Genomic DNA, 18,090 nt, shown 5'->3' with positions numbered 1-18,090 from the left:
AATTCTATGACCGCAGGAAACAAATCGCTAAGTTGAGTCCTCTGGGATGGAGATGCCTGATTTGACCCTTGTTCGGTGTTAACAGATCTGGTCTGTTGGGAAGTTTGTGATGGGGTACTACTGACAGATCCAGCAGTGTTGTGTACCAGTGTTGGCGTACCCACGTGGGAGCTATGAGTATCAGGGTGAGAGAGGTGTGACGCAGTTTGTTGACTAGAAATGGAATTAATGGGAGGGGGGAAAAGCGTAAGCAAATATCCCTGACCAGTTGATCTATACAGCATTGCCTTTGGACAGAGGGGGTGGGTGTCTGGATGCGAAGTTTTGGCATTTTGCATTTTTGCTTGTTGCGAAAAGGTCTATGTCTGGTGTTCCCCACATTTGAAAGTACTGTTGAAGTACCTGTGAGTGAATTTCCCATTCATGTATTTGTTGCTGCGTCCTGCTTAGTAGGTCTGCTAACTGGTTGTGTATCCCTGGGATATATTCCGCTAGCAAGTAAATCTGATTGTGAATTGCCTATTTCCATATTGTTTGAGCTAGAAGGGACAATTGGGATGAATGTGTTCCCCCCCTGTTTTTTCAGATAATACATTGTTGTCATATTGTCTGTTTTTATTAAGACTGTTTTGTGCCTGATCTGAGGTTGAAAAGCTTTTAAGGCAAAGAACACAGCTAATAATTCTAAATGGTTTAAGTGATAAGTTAACTACTTTCAGTTCCATTCCCCTTGTATGGTTAGGTTGTTGAGATGAGCTCCCCAACCTGTCAATGACTCATCTGTTATTGTGGTCTGAGGCACTGGGTCCTGAAATGACCGCCCTTTTATTAAGTTGTTGTGATTCCATCATTGCAGAGATTTGTAAGTTTGGCGGTCTAACAACACTAGCTCCTGTAATCGACCCTGTGCTTGAGACCATTGTTGTGAGATACACTGTTGCAGTGGTCTCATGTTTAGTCTTGCATGCTGTACTATTGCTGTGCATGATGCCATCATTCCTAATAGTTTCATGATAAATCTTACTGTGCAATTCTGATTGGGCTGTATTTGTGATATGAGGAACTGACAATCCTGTATCCTTTGTGGATTTGGGTAGGCTAATGCTTTTTGAGTATTGAGAATAGCACCTAGGTAAGGTTGAACCTGTGCTGGTTGAAAACGAGATTTTTGGTAATTGATTGTTAACCCTAATGAGTGTAGGGTTTCTACTGTGCATTGAGTGTGTTGGTGGCACTGTAGAATATTGCTTGATTTTATTAGCCAATCGTCTAGATAAGGGAAGACATGTATGTGTTGTCTTCTGAGGTGTGCTGCTAATACAGATAGACATTTTGTGAAAACCCTCGGAGCTGATGTTATGCCGAAGGGAAGTACTTTGAATTGGTAGTGTTTGGCCCCTATTACAAATCTTAGGTATTTGCGGTGAGCTGGATGTATGAGAATATGGAAGTAAGCATCTTTGAGATCTAAAGCAGTCATGTAATCATGTTTTTGTAGTAGGGGAATTACATCCTGTAAAGTGACCATGTGAAAATGTTCTGACAGGATGTATAGATTTAGAGGTCTGAGATCTAGGATGGGTCTGAGTGTACCATCCTTTTTTGGTATAAGGAAATATAGTGAATATACTCCTGTTCCTTGTTGTGATATTGGAACCCCTTCTATTGCTCCTTTTAGTAATAGAGATTGTACCTCTTGTTTTAGCAGAGCATTGTGTTCTGGAGAGAGTCTGAGAGCGAGGGGGAATATTTGGTGGAGTAGAAATGAGTTCTAGGCAATAACCATTGTGGATAATTGAAAGTACCCACTGATCTGTGGTGATGTTTTGCCAGTGAGAGTGGATATGTTGCAGTCTTACTCCCACAGGAGACGTGTGGGATTGTGGGATGTTGAGGATGTCATTGTTTTGTGGGAGTGGTGACACTCTTTGAGGTATTAAACTTTCCTCTGGCTCTAAAGTGTTGGCCTCTGGAAGAGACTCTAAATGACCCTCTTGGATAATATTGCTGCGTTTGTTTGGGATGGGAGGTGGAAGCCTCTGTAGTTTGGGGTTTTAAGCCTCCCCTAAAATGTTGTTTGCGAAAGGAACCTCGAAAAGGTGTGGTATATAGGGCTCCCATGGCTTTTGCAGTGTCAGAATCCTTTCTGAGTTTTTCGATAGTAGCATCTACTTCCGGTCCGAAAATATATTTTTATTTTTATTTTATTTTTAAATCGAAAGGCATTTTAAGCACTGCCTGCTGCATTTCAGGTTTAAACCCAGAGGATCTTAGCCATGCATGTCTACAAATTGTTATGCCAGTGTTGATACTTCTAGCTTGGGTATCTGCTGCGTCAAGGGCAGATCTAATTTGATTATTAGGGATTGCTTGTCCCTCTTCACCAATTTGTTGTGCTCTCTTCTGGTGCTTTTTGGGTAAATATTGCAAGAACTCTTGCATTTCATCCCAGTGTGCCCTGTCATACCTTGCTAACAGGGCTTGGGAATTGGCAATCGCCATTGGTTAGCTGCTTGTGTAGCTACCCTTTTACCAGCAGCATCAAACTTCCTACTTTCCTTGTCAGGGGGAGGAATATCCCCTGAAGACTGGCTATTAGCCCTTTTTCTAGCAGCACTAACCACAATGGAGTCTGGTGGTACTTGTTGGGAAATGTAGACTGGATCTGTTGGCGCAGGCTTATATGTTTTATCTATTCTTGGGGTTAGAACCCTAGCCTTGATTGGTTCCTTACATATATCATCAGCATGTCTAAGCATACCAGCCAGCATTGATAAACACTGGTAGCGCGAGTGGCTGGAAGATAATGTATTAAAAAAAATCCTCCTCCAATGGTTCTGCAATCATCTGAACCCCATGGCGTGCAGCTGTCCTAGGTATGACCTGAGTGTAAATTGTATTATCCTCTGGTGGTAAACGTTTGGTAGGATAGAGATCTAGGTCATTTGACGGTATAGGATCTGAGTCATACAAGTCCCAAGGGTCCACTGTAGCTCCCTGTGAGTAGGTGTGGGATGGTGTGGGTAGTGGTGGTGGGGTAGTGGGTGGTGGAGAAAAAGAAAGCTGTGGCGAATGTGGTAGAGAGAGCTGTAGACGTTATGGCTTCTCCTTTCTCTTAAATATTTTTGTGGGGGTGGAGCAGTGTCAAGAGTCTCTTAAAAAACCCAGCTTCCTTTTGGTCTGTGGAGAAGGTGAAGCAATAGTTTTTCCTGTCTCCTTATGGATATATATCCTTCTCTGTCTACTGTCCATAACCTCCAAGATAGGCTGGATATCAGAGTCCTCAGATTCATATTCAGGTGGTTTTATGGCTTTAGAGGATTGTTCAGTAGTTGTCTTTCATATGTGCTTTAGACGGCTCGAAAGTCCTGTCTCTTCTGTGTAGAAGGATTTTTCAGCTCCAAAATGGTACTTGATTTTTTTGGTCCCAAAGATACCAGCTGAGATTTCGGCTCCGAAGCCAGATGTTGTATTTTCGACTCCGAAGAGTATATTCGTGGCTCGGCTCGGAGGTGGAGCTTTTTATCTGTTTGCTTGACTCCGGCACCAAAACAGGTGTGGCCTGTTGATGGGGTGACTTGGCTTTTTTTCGGCGCCGAACCAGAGGGTCAGTCGCAGACAAATTCCTTTTGGGTGGAACCATGGCTTTCCAGCAGTGGTGCACCCAAGGCCTTAATAGATTTCTTGGAAGTGGGCGTAGGAGCAGGTGTACTCACATGCTGAGCCGCTGTGATAGGTTGGCTGTCTTCATGTGATTCTGCTTCGGAGTTGGTGTCCTGATTCCAAACTGCCGTCTGTGCCTGCTCCTCCTCAAAGGTGTCTGTGGATATATTTCGACACCATTTCGAGTCTTCTTGCTGTCCGGTCACACAATGTCTTTTTCGACTGAAACGACCGACAGGCTTCACAATTTTCCTCTCGATGTTCTGGAGAAAGGCAAAGATTACATACCACGTGCTGATCAGTGTAAGGGAATTTCGCGTGGCATTGAGGACAAAATTGGAATGGAGTCCGAGCAATCAGGCTATGGCTTGGTAGGCCTGAACAGGCGCATATAGGGCGCAAGCACCCGAAAGGGCATTTTCTTGATCCCGACAGTACTATAGGATTGATTGCAGATGTAAACGCGGTCGAAACAATACCAACGGTAGAATAAAGTTAATATAAAATTTCCAAATCCAAAGTCTCGGAGTGAGAGGAAACACTTCTCAACCCGACAGCGGAAAGAAAACAATCTAACAAAAGGAGTCTATGCCTATGCTCACTATCACCGAGAGGAGGAGTCACTCGATCCCGTGACTTGAGAAAAGACATCTTTGAAGAAAAACAACTTGTAACACTCCAAGCCCAACACTAGATGGTGATCTATGCACAGCATGTGTATCTGCAGCTACACATGCCACCTAACATATATAGATATATATACATATAGATAGTATATATCAAAAATTATGTCCATGTAGCGTATATACATTTGTACAATATTTGTTAACCAATTCTACTACAATGACCACAGACTTCCGGGGAGGTGGGAGGGCGCATGTGAATCTGCAGCACTACATGCCACGAACAGATGTCTACTGGGTAAGAAGCATTTTTTTATTTTTTTATGGCATGTGTGGCTGTCGATACACATGCTTTGCACAGCCTGTAAAGCAGGTCTCTCCCAGTAAGCAGTGGCTAGCCTGTAGGAGTGGGAGCAGTTTGAAAAAGTGTTCTGAGCACTGCCTGGGCAACATTCGCTTGTTGACGAGCTAAAACATCTACACAATAATGCCTGGTGAATGTGTGCGGTGTAGACCAAATAGCAGCCTTACAAATATCTGCTATTGGAATGTTTCCTAAAAAAAAAGCCATAGAAGCACCTTTTTCTGGTGGAATGTGCTCTAGAGGTTGCTGAAGACAATTGTCTTTTAGCTTTTAGGTACACTTAACAATCCATCTAGCTTTCCCATTTATTGAGATTGGATTGTCTTTGTGAGGCATTGAAAAAGCTACAAGAAGTTTTTTTGATTTTCTAAAACATTTAGTCCTATCAATATAATTACAATATAATATATAAGAGCTCTTTTAACATCTAGTGTGCACAGAGCTCTTTCAGCAACTGAGTCTGGCCGTGGGCAGAAAACAGATACCTCAACTGATTGGTTAATGTGAAATGGTGAAACTACTTTTGGTAGAAATGTAGGATTTGTCCTAAGGACTACTCTATCTTTATGTACTTGGAAAAAGGTCCTTCTAAGGTTAAAGCTTGTATTTCACTTACATGCCTTAGAGAAGTGATAGCCACTAAAACTGCAATTTTCCACAAAAGAAATTGCAAGAAGAAGTGCATGGGTTCAAACGGTGGATCCATGAGTCTAGTTAAGACTCCATTAACATGAAGGTTCGACACTGGAGATGGAGAAGCCCTGGGTGGAATAACCCTCTTAAGTCCTTCCATAAATGCTTTGATTACAGGAGTTTTGAACAAATAGGTTTGTTGCCTGTTTTGGAGGTGAACAGCTACAGCTGCTAAAACAAAGTCTAATAGATGAGTATGTTAAATTTGCCTTTTGTAAATGTAGCAGGTAACAAACAATGTCTTGCACTGATGCTTCGAGTGGATCAATGTGTTTAGGTTGACAGTAGCATACAAAATGTTTCCATTTTATAGTCTAATAATGTCAAGTTGTAGGTTTATGTGCCTCTCCCAGAATGCCGATACGTTCAGAAGGGAGTTGTAAATATCCAAACTCTATGACTTCAGGAGCCATATCACAAGATTGAGTTTTTTGGGGTCTGGATGTCTAATTTGACCTCGCTTTTGAGTCAAAAGGTCTGGTCTGTTGAGAAGTTTCTGGTGGGGAACCATAGACTGATCCAACAGTGTTGTGCACCAGAGCTGACGTGTCCATGTGGGGCCTACAAGGATCATGGTGAGTAATGTTTGTCTCAGTAGTTTGAGAACCAGAAATGGAATGAGTGGAAGAGGAGGACAAGTCTAAGCAAATATCCCTGACCAATTCATCCATAGAGCATTGCCCTTGGACTGAGGGTGTGGGTATCTAGATGTGAAGTTTTGGCATTTTTAATTTTCTGCAGTGGTGAAGAGGTCTATTTCTGGTGTTCCCCACAGGTAAAAGTATTGGTAAAGTACATGAAGGTGAAGTTCCCATTCTTGGACTTGTTGCTAGATCCTGCTTAGGAGGTCTGCAAACTGATTGTCCATTCATGGGAGACATTCTTCCAGTAACTGAATGTGACTGTGAATTACCCATTTCCAAATGGACTGCACAAAAAGGGACAATTCAGATGAGTGTGTGTCCCCCATTTCTGCAGATAATACATAGTTGTCATGTTGTCTGTATGGACTAGAACCACGTTGTGGGAGAGTTGTGGCATGTAGGAAAGTAGCCTCTTTCTAGCTTGGTTACCCCCACATTTTGCCTGTTTATCGTTGTGTTTGACTGTATTCACTGGGATTCTGCTAACCAGGACCCAAGTGATTATGCTCCTTCCTTTTAAACTTGGGTGCTGGACCCTTTTTCACCCCACATTTGGCAAACTGGTGCCCCAATGTAAGTCCCTAGTATACGGTACCTAGGTACGCAGGGCATTGGGGTACTAGGGGATCCCTATGGGCTGCAGCATGTATTATGCCACCCATAGGGAGCTCATGCAAAGTGTTCTGCAGGCTTGCCATTGCAGCCTGTGTGAAACGGGTTCATGCACCCGTTTTCATTACAGGTCTCTGCACCAGATCACTGTAAGTCACCCCTGTGGTAGGCTGTCTCAGCCCAGAGGGCAGGGAGCAGGTACCCGAGTGTGAGGGCACCCCTGAACTAGCAGAGGTGCCCCTAGAAACTCCAGATCCATTTTCCTGGACTTTGTGAGTGTGGGGACTCAAATTTACATGTGTACTGGACATAAGTCACTACCTATGTTTAAGCCACATAATGGTAACCCCTGACTTGGGCATGTTTGGTATCAAACTTGTCAGAATCATACCCCAATACTGTTGCAAGTATTGCAAGTATGATTCCATGCACTCTGGGGGCTCCTTAGAGGACCCCCAGCATTGCCACCACCAGTCTTATAGGGTTTTCCGGGCAGCCCAGCTGCTGCCACACCTCAGACAGGTTTCTGCTGTCCTGCAGCTTGATCAAGCCCAGGAAGCCAGAACAAAGAATTTCCTTTGGGAGAGGGAAGTTCCACCCTCTCCCTTTGGAAATAGGTATGACTGGCTTGGGAGGGGAGCCTCCCCAAGGCACTGGTTTGCTTTGAAGGGCACATTTGGTGCCCTCTGTGAATAAACCAGCCCACACCGGTTCAGGGACCCCCAGTCCCTGCTCTGGCGTGAAACTGGACAATGTAAAGGGGAGTGACCACTCCCCTGTCCAACCCCACCCTAGGGGTGGTGCCCAGAGCTCCTCCACAGGGTCCCTGGGTTCTATCATCTTGTTTCCAAGGTTGGCAGGGAACTCTGGGAACATCTGAGTGGCCAGGTCAGGCAGGTGACGTCAGAGCCCCCCTCCTGATAGGTGCTTACCTGTTTAGATTACCAATCCCCCTTTCAGTTCTATTTAGGGTCTCTCTTGGGTGGGTCCTCAGATTTGGCTTGCAAGACTCCAGCAGGACTCCCCTGCAACCTATACTTCGACTTCTGGCCACTGGAACTTTGACTGGACTCTCCTGCATCACAGGTGGTGGTCCGGAGTAGTCCTCCCACGCAGGACAGTACCCCCATGCACTGCATCTCTTGCAACTGCCAAGGCTTGTTTGCATCTCCTCCAAGGGATCCACAGGCAACGTGTAGCTCCAGCCCTCAGCACTCCATCATGCAAAGCACTGCCTCCTGCGTGGTTCTCTTGTGGTGTGGGATCCTCTTTTGTAGTGCTACGTGGGCTTCTTCTGCGACTCCTGTGTCCCCGTTCTGTGGGACTCCTGTTGGTGCTGCTGCTGCTCCTGGGGACTCTGTGATGCTGCGGGTCCCCTGTGACTCCCCCTCCTGGGTTTAGTCCTCCTGGGCCTGCTTGTCCCCGCAGCACCTCTTTTCCACTAACCGCAAGTTTTCCTTTGCCAAGGCTTGTTGGTGGAATTCCTGCACCAACACCCGTCTGCAATCTTCCTTCCAGAGTGGAGCTTCATCTGCACTTATCAGAAACTCTTCTCCGGCTCCAGGGCTGCAATGCTGACCTGGTTCTTCATCACTGTCGACCAACTCCTGCATCTACAGATGGGTGGGTAGTAGCTCCTACTACTCCTGGATGCTGTGACTCTCGGACTTGGTCCCCTCTCTCCACAGGTCTTCTCTCCAAGAATCCACCAATGGTTTACTTGGAGACTTCTCTGGGTGTCTTCCTTTTCTTCTTTTCCTCCTTTTGGGTGGTTTGTGGAAAATCCAATGTTTTACTCCTGCATTCCTAGTCGTTGTGGGGTACTGTGTTACTTACCTCTCTGGTTTTGTAGTACTCCCAGCTACCCTCTACATATTTTACTTTCCTAGGTGGGGGTACCTTGTTTGCATTCCATTTTTTTAGATATGGTTTGTGCTCCCTCTAGGGTTACTATTGGTTATTACTGTTTGCATTGTTTTCTAACCTTTTCTATGCCCGTTTCTGATTACTAGTGTATATATTAGTGTATTACTTGCCTCCTAAGGGTGGGTTACCGGTCTAGTATTTTGTGGTGATTTGTTCCAAAAATAAAGTACCTTTGTTTTTGTACAAATGAGTGTTTTCTTTCAAGTTTGTAAGTGCAGTGTGACTACAGTGGTTTTGCATGAGCTTTTTATGTCTCGTGGATAAGCCTTGGCTGCTTATCCACAGCTACCTCTAGAGAGCCTGGCTTCTAGACAACTTCACTAAGAGGGGATACCTGGACCTGGTATAAGATGTAAGTACCACAGATACCCACCACACACCAGCATCCTACAGGCTCTCAACCCATGTGGTCAGAAACTTGTCTGAAAGTGGCAGGCTGTCACAGACTGGTCAGTCATACACTAGCAGGTTGGCTAACGTACAGGGAGCATCTCTAAGATGCCCTCTGGATGCATTTTTCAATACATCCTACACTGGCATCAGTGTGGGTTTATTGTGCTGAGAAGTTGATACCAAACTTCCCAGTATTCAGCGAAGCCATTATGGAGCTGTGGAGTTCGTAATGACAAACTCCCTGACCATATACTCAGTATGGCTACACTGCACTTACAATGTCTAAGAATGGACTTAGACACTGTAGGAGCATATTGCTCATGCAGCTATGCCCTTACCTGTGGTATAGTGCACCCTGCCTTAGGGCTGCAAGTACTGCTAGAGGGGTGACTTACCTATGACACAGACAGTGGTTTGTGAGCATGGCACCCTGAGAGGGTTGCCATGTCAACTTTGCCTTTTCTCCCCACCAGCACACACAAGCTGCAAAGGCAGTGTGTATGTGCTTGGTGAGGGGTCCCCCAGGGTGGCAGAATACATGCTGCAGCCTTTGGTACCCTTCCCTGGCCACAGGGCCCTTGGTACCATGGGTACTTTTTACAAGGGACTTAACTGTATGCCATGTGTGTGCCAACTGTGGGAGCAAAGGTACAGATTTTGGGAGAGAACACTGGTGCTGGGGCCTGGGTAGCAGGATCCTGGCATATTTTCTGTCAAATTTGGCATAAATATCAGGAAAAGTGGGGGGGTAATCTTGCCAACAGTGGCACTTTCGTACAATATCGTTTCTGTGGCCCAGTCTCATTCCCACTTTGCATGAGCCCAACTCCATTTCATGATTAACTGTCTAAAAGTGGCATTTTCAAAATAGTAAATGAAATGAAAATGTCACTTACCCAGTGTACATCTGTTCGTGGCATCAGTCGCAGTAGATTCGCATGTTCTGCAATAGCTCGCCATCTGGTGTTGGGCCGGAGTGTTACAAGTTGTTTTTCTTCGAAGAAGTCTTTCGAGTCACGGGACCGAGTGACTCCTCCTTTTGTCTCCATTGCGCATGGGCGTCGACTCCATCTTCGATTGTTTTTCCCCGCAGAGGGTGAGGTAGGAGTTGAATTGTAGTAATAGTGCCCATGCAATGGAGTGACTAAGTATGCACCTATTTAAGGTTGAGATGATACATATATAAATAATTGAAGGTAACTTCCAAACTGCTACAGGCTCCCGGGGAGGCGGGTGGGCACATGCGAATCTACTGCGACTGATGCCACGAACAGATGTACACTGGGTAAGTGACATTTTCAGTTCGATGGCATCTGTCGCTGTAGATACGCATGTTCTGCAATAGACTAGTAAGCAGTTATTTCCCCAAAAGCGGTGGATCAGCCTGTAGGAGTGGAAGTAGTCTGAAATAATGTCCTTAATACAGCTTGACCTACTGTGGCTTGTTGTGCGGATAACACGTCTACACAGTAGTGCTTGGTGAATGTGTGAGGCGTAGACCATGTGGCTGCCTTACATATTTCTTGCATTGGGATGTTTCCTAGAAAGGCCATGGTAGCACCTTTCTTTCTGGTTGAGTGTGCCCTTGGTGTAATGGGCAGCTGTCGTTTAGCTTTAAGGTAGCAGATTTGGATGCATTTAACTATCCATCTGGCTATACCTTGTTTTGAAATTGGGTTTCCTGCGTGAGGTTTTTGAAATGCAATAAAGAGTTGTTTAGTCTTTCTGATGTTTTTTGTTCTGTCAATGTAATACATTAATGCTCTTTTGACATCTAATGTATGTAGTGCCCTTTCAGCTACGGTATCTGGCTGTGGAAAGAACACTGGAAGTTCCACTGTTTGATTTAGATGGAACGGTACGCCTGAATCTCGCTTACTCTTCTCAGGGAAGTAATGGCGATGAGAAATGCCACCTTCCAGGTTAGGAACTGTATGTCGCAGGAGTGCATGGGTTCAAAAGGTGGACCCATAAGTCTAGTTAGGACAACATTTAGGTTCCATGAAGGAACAGGTGGTGTTCTTGGTGGTATAATTCTCCTAAGGCCCTCCATGAATGCTTTAATGACTGGTATTTTATATAGGGAAGTTGAATAGGTAGTTTGCAGGTATGCAGATATTGCTGCAAGGTGTATTTTAATGGAAGAGAAAGCCAGGTTAGATTTTTGTAAGTGAAGCAAGTAACCCACTACATGTTCTGGAGTTGTGTGTAATGGTTGTATTTGATTAATATGGCAGTAGCAAACAAACCTCTTCCATTTACTTGCATAGCAGTGCCTGGTGGATGGCCTTCTTGCTTGTTTTATGACTTCCATACATTCTTGGGTAAGTTGTAAGTGCCCGAATTCTAGGATTTCAGGAGCCAGATTGCTAGATTCAGCGATGCTGGATCTGGGTGTCTGATCTTTTGGTTGTGCTGTGTCAACAGATCTGGCCTGTTGGGCAATTTGATGCAGGGTACCACTGATAGGTCTAGCAGCGTTGTGTACCAGGGTTGCCTTGCCCAAGTTGGTGCTATCAATATGAGTTTGAGTTTGCTTTGACTGAGTTTGTTTACCAGGTAAGGAAGGAGAGGGAGAGGAGGAAAAGCGTAAGCAAATATCCCTGACCAGTTCATCCATAGGGCATTGCCTTGGGATTGTTTGTGTGGGTACCTGGATGCGAAGTTTTGGCATTTTGCGTTCTCCCTTGTCGCAAACAAGTCTATCTGAGGTGTTCCCCAGAGTTTGAAATAAGTGTTCAGAATTTGGGGGTGAATTTCCCATTCGTGGACCTGTTGGTGATCTCGAGAGAGATTGTCTGCGAGTTGATTTTGTATCCCTGGTATAAACTGTGCAATTAGGCGAATTTGGTTGTGAATTGCCCAATGCCAAATTTTTTGTGCTAGCAGGCTTAACTGCGTGGAGTGCGTCCCTCCCTGCTTGTTTAGATAATACATTGTTGTCATGTTGTCTGTTTTGACGAGAATGTATTTGTGAACTATTATTGGTTGGAAAGCTTTTAGTGCTTCAAAAACTGCTAGCAGTTCTAGGTGATTGATATGCAGTTTTGTTTGATGTACGTTCCATTGTCCTTGTATGCTGTGTTGATTGAGGTGTGCTCCCCACCCTGTCATGGAAGCATCTGTTGTTATTACGTATTGTGGCACTGGGTCTTGGAAAGGCCGCCCCTTGTTTAAATTTATGTTGTTCCACCATAGAAGCGAGAGGTAAGTTTGGCGGTCTATTAACACCAGATCTAGAAGGTGACCCTGTGCTTGAGACCACTGTGATGCTAGGCATTGTTGTAAGGGCCTCATGTGCAGTCTTGCGTTTGGGACAATGGCTATGCATGATGACATCATGCCTAGGAGTTGTAATACCATCTTTGCCTGTATCTTTTGTGTTGGATACATGCGTTGTATGATGGTGTTGAAATTTTGAATTCTTTGTGGAGTTGGAGTGGCTACTCCCTTTGATGTGTCTATTATGGCTCCCAGGTATTGTTGTACCTTGCGTGGCAGAATTTTGGATTTTGTGAAATTGACGGTGAACCCGAGTTTGAAGAGGGTTTGTATGATCTGATTTGTGTGATTTGAGCACTGTATGAACGAATGGGCCTTGATTAGCCAGTCGTCCAAATATGGGAACACATGTATTTGCTGCCTTCTTATGTGTGCAGCGACTACCGCTAGACATTTGGTAAAGACTCTTGGTGCGGTTGTTAATCCGAAAGGCAGTACCTTGAATTGGTAATGTATTCCTTTGAATACGAACCTTAGGTATTTCCTGTGAGATGGGTGTATTGGTATATGGAAATAAGCATCCTTGAGGTCTAAAGTTGCCATGTAGTCGTGTAGTTTTAGCAATGGCAATACTTCTTGTAGTGTGACCATGTGGAAGTGGTCTGATTTGATGAAAGTGTTCACTACTCTGAGGTCTAGGATTGGTCTCAGCGTTTTGTCCTTCTTTGGTATCAGAAAGTACAGTGAGTAAACTCCTGTGTTTATTTGTGTGTTTGGCACTAATTCGATTGCATTCTTTTGCAATAGTGCCTGCACTTCTATCTCCAGGAGATTGGAATGGTGTGTTGTTAAATTTTGTGCTTTTGGTGGTATGTTTGGAGGGAATTGTAGAAATTCTATGCAATAACCATGTTGGATAATTGCTAGAACCCAAGTGTCTGTAGTGATTTCCTCCCATGCTTTGTAATAATGACCTATTCTTCCCCCCACTGGTGTTGTGTGGAGGGGGTGAGTGACATGTGAGTCATTGTTTAGTAGTAGGGGTTTTGGGGCTTTGAAATCTCCCTCTATTTCTAGGGAATTGCCCTCCTCTATATTGTCCCCGAAAACCTCCTCTATACTGTCCCTGGTAAGTGGACGGTGTTGCTTGTGAGGTGCTGGCTTGTGTGCTTTGACCCCGAAACCCCCCTCGAAAGGGCGTTTTACGGAATGTGCTGTAATTCCCTCTGCTCTGCGGGGAGTAGAGTGCGCCCATGGCTTTGGCAGTGTCCGTATCTTTTTTTAGTTTCTCAATCGCTGTGTCCACTTCTGGACCGAACAGTTCTTTTTCATTAAAAGGCATATTGAGAACTGCTTGTTGAATCTCTGGTTTAAATCCAGACGTTCGGAGCCATGCATGCCGTCTGATAGTTACAGATGTATTAATTGTCCGTGCAGCTGTATCTGCAGCGTCCATGGAGGAACGTATCTGGTTGTTGGAGATGGTCTGTCCCTCCTCAACCACTTGTTTCGCCCTATTTTGGAAGTCCTTGGGCAGATGTTCAATGAGATGTTGCATCTCGTCCCAGTGGGCTCTGTCATAGCGCGCAAGTAGTGCCTGGGAGTTCGCGATGCGCCACTGGTTTGCAGCTTGTGCTGCGACTCTTTTACCAGCTGCATCGAACTTGCGGCTTTCTTTATCTGGGGGTGGTGCATCTCCAGATGTGTGAGAGTTGGCCCTTTTCCTAGCTGCTCCTACAACAACAGAGTCTGGTGGCAGCTGTGTAGTGATGAAAACCGGGTCCGTAGGAGGCGGCTTATACTTCTTTTCCACCCGTGGTGTGATTGCCCTACTTTTGACCGGCTCCTTAAATATGTCTTTTGCGTGCCGGAGCATACCAGGGAGCATAGGCAGGCTTTGGTAGGAGCTGTGGGTGGAGGAGAGTGTGTTGAACAAGAAATCATCCTCGACCTGTTCTGAGTGGAGGCTTACGTTATGAAATTGTGCTGCTCTAGCCACCACCTGAGAGTACGCGGTGCTGTCTTCTGGTGGAGATGGCTTTGTAGGGTAGGCCTCCGGGCTGTTATCTGACACTGGGGCGTCGTATAGGTCCCATGCGTCCTGATCTTGGTCACCCTGGCTCATGGTGGTGTGAGCTGGGGAGTGAGATGGAGTTTGTGCTGGTGAAGCGTTAATCACGGGCGGAGGAGAGGGTGGTGGTGTAATTCTTTTAACCACTTTTGGTTGTGGTGCTTGTTCCGTCTGGAACTCCAACCTTCTCTTTCTCCTAATGGGGGGAAGGGTGCTTATTTTTCCTGTCCCCTGCTGAATGAAGATACGCTTTTGCGTATGGTCCACATCAGTTGCTTGTAGCTCTTCCTCAAACCTATGCTTTTGCATTTGGGAGGTTAGCGAGTGCTCTTCTGTATAAGAGCCTGAAGCTGGGTCGCTTGCAGTTTGTTTCGGCGTCGAAACTTTGTCTGCGTGTTTTTTCGGCTCCGAGGTGACTTTTTTCCTTTTCGGGGCCGAAACCTCTCGGCGTCGATCTGTTTCGGTGCCGCTGTCTCGGCGTCGAGCCGTGTCCACACCGGTATCTCGGTGTCGAGGCTTGTCTCCAGCACTTTCTCGGTCCCGAGAAGGCTGCGTGCCGGTGTCTCGACCGGAGTCGGACGATCTCGGCACTGTTTTGGCCTTTTTCGGTGCCGACGGTCGGTCACCGAATTTATGGGTCGAGCCATGGCCTGGTGGCAGTGGCGTCCCCTGGGCCTTGTAAATGTTTCTCTGTGTGTTTTTCGACGTCTTACTCACGGTTTGTGTATCGTCGAATCCTTCGGAGTCTGAGTCTTGGATCGAGAAGGTACCTTCCTCCTCCTGTTCCTCGAACTCCCGTCGGGCTGTCGGTGCGGACGCCATTTGAAGTCTTCTGGCTCGACGGTCTCGGAGTGTTTTTCGGGACCGGAACGCACGACAGGCCTCGCAGGTGTCTTCGCTGTGCTCAGGTGACAGGCACAGGTTGCAGACCAAGTGTTGGTCTGTGTAGGGGTATTTATTGTGGCATTTGGGGCAGAAACGGAACGGGGTCCGTTCCATCGGCGTTCCTCAGCACGCGGTCGGGCCGACCAGGCCCCGACGGAGGATCGAAAAACTACCCCGAAGGGCACCGGAGCTCTTCGATCTTCGATGCGGTGTTGAATCTAAGTACGCCGATCCCGAACGCAACAATACCGACGAAAATCTTCCGAAATTAACTATTTTGTCCGTTCCGAAACTCGGAGCGACAGGAACACGTCCGAACCCGATGGCGGAAAAAAAACAATCGAAGATGGAGTCGACGCCCATGCGCAATGGAGACAAAAGGAGGAGTCACTCGGTCCCGTGACTCGAAAGACTTCTTCGAAGAAAAACAACTTGTAACACTCCGGCCCAACACCAGATGGCGAGCTATTGCAGAACATGCGTATCTACAGCGACAGATGCCATCGAACATTCGATTTTACCATCAAATTAGATTTTAAAATCCTATCCTTTCAGTCACTGAATCATGGGTTTAGCTATTCGCAAACCAAAGTTATATATTTAAGGGGTTAATATGTAACCCAGTGATTTTCTATGGGAAAGACAGCCTTGCCACAGTGAAAAACAACTTCGGAGATTTTTCACTGCTAGGTCAAAAAAAACATAAGAAAACATGTCCACCCATTTAAATACCATGCACCTTGCCCAATGGGCATGTATGGCCAACCTTATGGGTGAATTATAGGTATTAAAAAGGAAGGCCTAGCGAAAGGTTTGTTTGCCAGGTCGAATTTGCAGTTTTAAAACTACCATTTTAGAGAGCAGTGGCAGGCTTTCAGTCTGACACTGTAGTGGTGGCACCGCTAGTGCTGTGGTCCACTAGTGATATTTATCGTACAGGCCCTTGGCACACCGAGGAGCTTATTCTAAGACAGAGTTAAGTTAAGTATGCTAATCAGGTATTAGCCATTGCACATATAGTTTAGAGGTCAAAGCACATCCACTGGGTTTAACGTGGCCATTTTATACAAAGGGAGACTCACAAGTCTTTAAGAGGAAGACCTGAAACTAAGTCTCCCTCACCGCAGCTGAGTAATGGGAGATACTCAAGAAGAGTAGCTCTGCACTTGGTACATCTCTGTGTGCACTGTGACCCTCACTGTAGTCGCACCTCTAAACGCAGCACCCCTTCATGCCCTTGAAACTCTCGCTGCACCTTTGTGTGCTGTGTACCTCCCAGGTCACCATAAAACTCTCCTCCGCTGCTCTCTGCTCTGACCCCAACTACATTCCATTCTCCTGTCTATACCACTCCCAACACCCAGAGCACCCCTGCACTCGTTGCTCTTTCGTGCATGCAGTCTCGTCCACCCTGCACCTCTGTGAAAGTTGTGCCGCAGTCTACATTCTGTGTACAATGTGCACCTGCTTTTTCTCATTTGGATGGTTCCATCCTCATTTTCAGTGAATGAAAAGCCAGTTTCATACCGTGAAGTTCCAAAATATCTATTTAATCCAAAGTATTTAACATGAAGGTTCAAGCTAGAAACAGTATTTCAGTGTCATGGAGCCCTCATTGCTAATGTGACAGGTTGAGAGGTAAGCGCCGCTGAGCGCTGACAGAGTGCTGACAATGCGCCTCTCTTCGCCGTGCCGCAGCTCTGGGCAGGCACTGGTGTGCATTTCTGAGGGCTGAGATGGGGGTGCTGCCTGTCAAAAAGGAATGCCAGCATGAAGAGAGGCGGAGAGAGCTTTACAGGTGTTCTGGCTCAAACTGCCAGTTAGACAGTAGAAAGTGTGTGTGGGAGACAGCTGGTAAGTAGGAGCTCTTAAATCCTCCAAAACCTGGCTAAGTTATCTTAATCACATTAGGGAAAGCCCCAGACCAGTGAAAGGCATAAAAATACACTGCTGTTGCTCCTTCGTACATACCAACACGACCCCATCACAAACATACATATTTTACTATGCTGTAAACAATGAACAGCATACCAGCCCATCCTTGTGCAAGGGGGACCCAAACAGAAAATTCCAGAAATACCTCCTGGGTGTGACGCGCAGTGCAAGAGAGTGGACTGACAGACTTACCTTCAATAATGCCCCACTTGGTCTTCCGGCCCAGCACCGTCTTCCCGTTCACTTGATGCTCCTGGTCTGTTCCCACCACGGCGAAGGGAATTTTTTCCTAAAGGGGACATAGAGTGTACTTAAGTCATTAGGTCTTATCTCTGCTGACAAGCCATGCCTGCTTCCTCCCTCAGTGGCACACAGTAATGCTTCTGCACTCCAGGAGTGTGTATTCTTATTTCTTTCTCAAGGGTGCTCGTTATCATGCTGAGCTCCAGATTCTGCTGCGCCTCAGTAGTGTGCTGCAGGCTCACCCTCGCTTGTACTTCTGCCGGCCAGAGGTGAAGTGTAAATAAGGTAGGATACAAGGACATGTGTAAATGGGGATGGGAAGAAGACTGTTCTAATTGGTGTATTCAATCCACTGGGACAACACAGCAACCGTATCCTACAAATTGCAACTTAAGTGGAGGGGCTGATATTTCAAATCATTTGACAAATCCTTGTACAAAAAGGGGCATCATAATGTGAAGTTTATGCACAATGTCTTCCCATAGACACCCAGCGAGTTGCATGCAACATCTATGGGCAAACGGGGCCAACAATATACAACGGGAAGTTATTTATCTAGAAGTTAATTTACAGGGAAATAATTTCCAACCATCATCTTTGTGGGCAGAACTTTCACCAGAAGTAGCGTGCTTAGAGCTGTGTGCTTGACTCTGTCACACATGGGGATGCTTTACGATCGTGAAGGCGCCAGTAACTTACTCCTATTCTAGGATGAGTATTCCTCACAGCATCAAGAGCTGTGAATACTTGCTGAGGGCTAGGGAGAACAATAACGAAACCTTGTGGATTTAAGAATAATACAATTGAGAGCATTTC

General features: G+C 45.9%; 1 protein-coding gene across 7 annotated transcripts in view; it reads right to left on the bottom strand.

Moving 5' to 3' along the window:
- Positions 1 to 18,090, bottom strand: part of LOC138261581 (septin-9-like) — a 533,955-nt gene that overhangs the window by 127,503 nt on the left and 388,362 nt on the right. For all 7 annotated transcript variants that reach the window (XM_069210671.1, XM_069210668.1, XM_069210669.1 and 4 more), the window contains one exon: positions 17,224 to 17,320. In XM_069210671.1, the coding sequence (XP_069066772.1) occupies positions 17,224 to 17,320 (97 nt within the window). The remainder of the gene's footprint in view (positions 1 to 17,223; positions 17,321 to 18,090) is intronic.

The sequence above is a fragment of the Pleurodeles waltl genome, chromosome 10, assembly GCF_031143425.1.
Source record: "Pleurodeles waltl isolate 20211129_DDA chromosome 10, aPleWal1.hap1.20221129, whole genome shotgun sequence".
NCBI classification, from domain to species: Eukaryota; Metazoa; Chordata; class Amphibia; order Caudata; family Salamandridae; genus Pleurodeles; species Pleurodeles waltl.
Note: the sequence above shows the minus strand (reverse complement) of the source record. Positions and strands in the feature narration are given on the sequence as shown.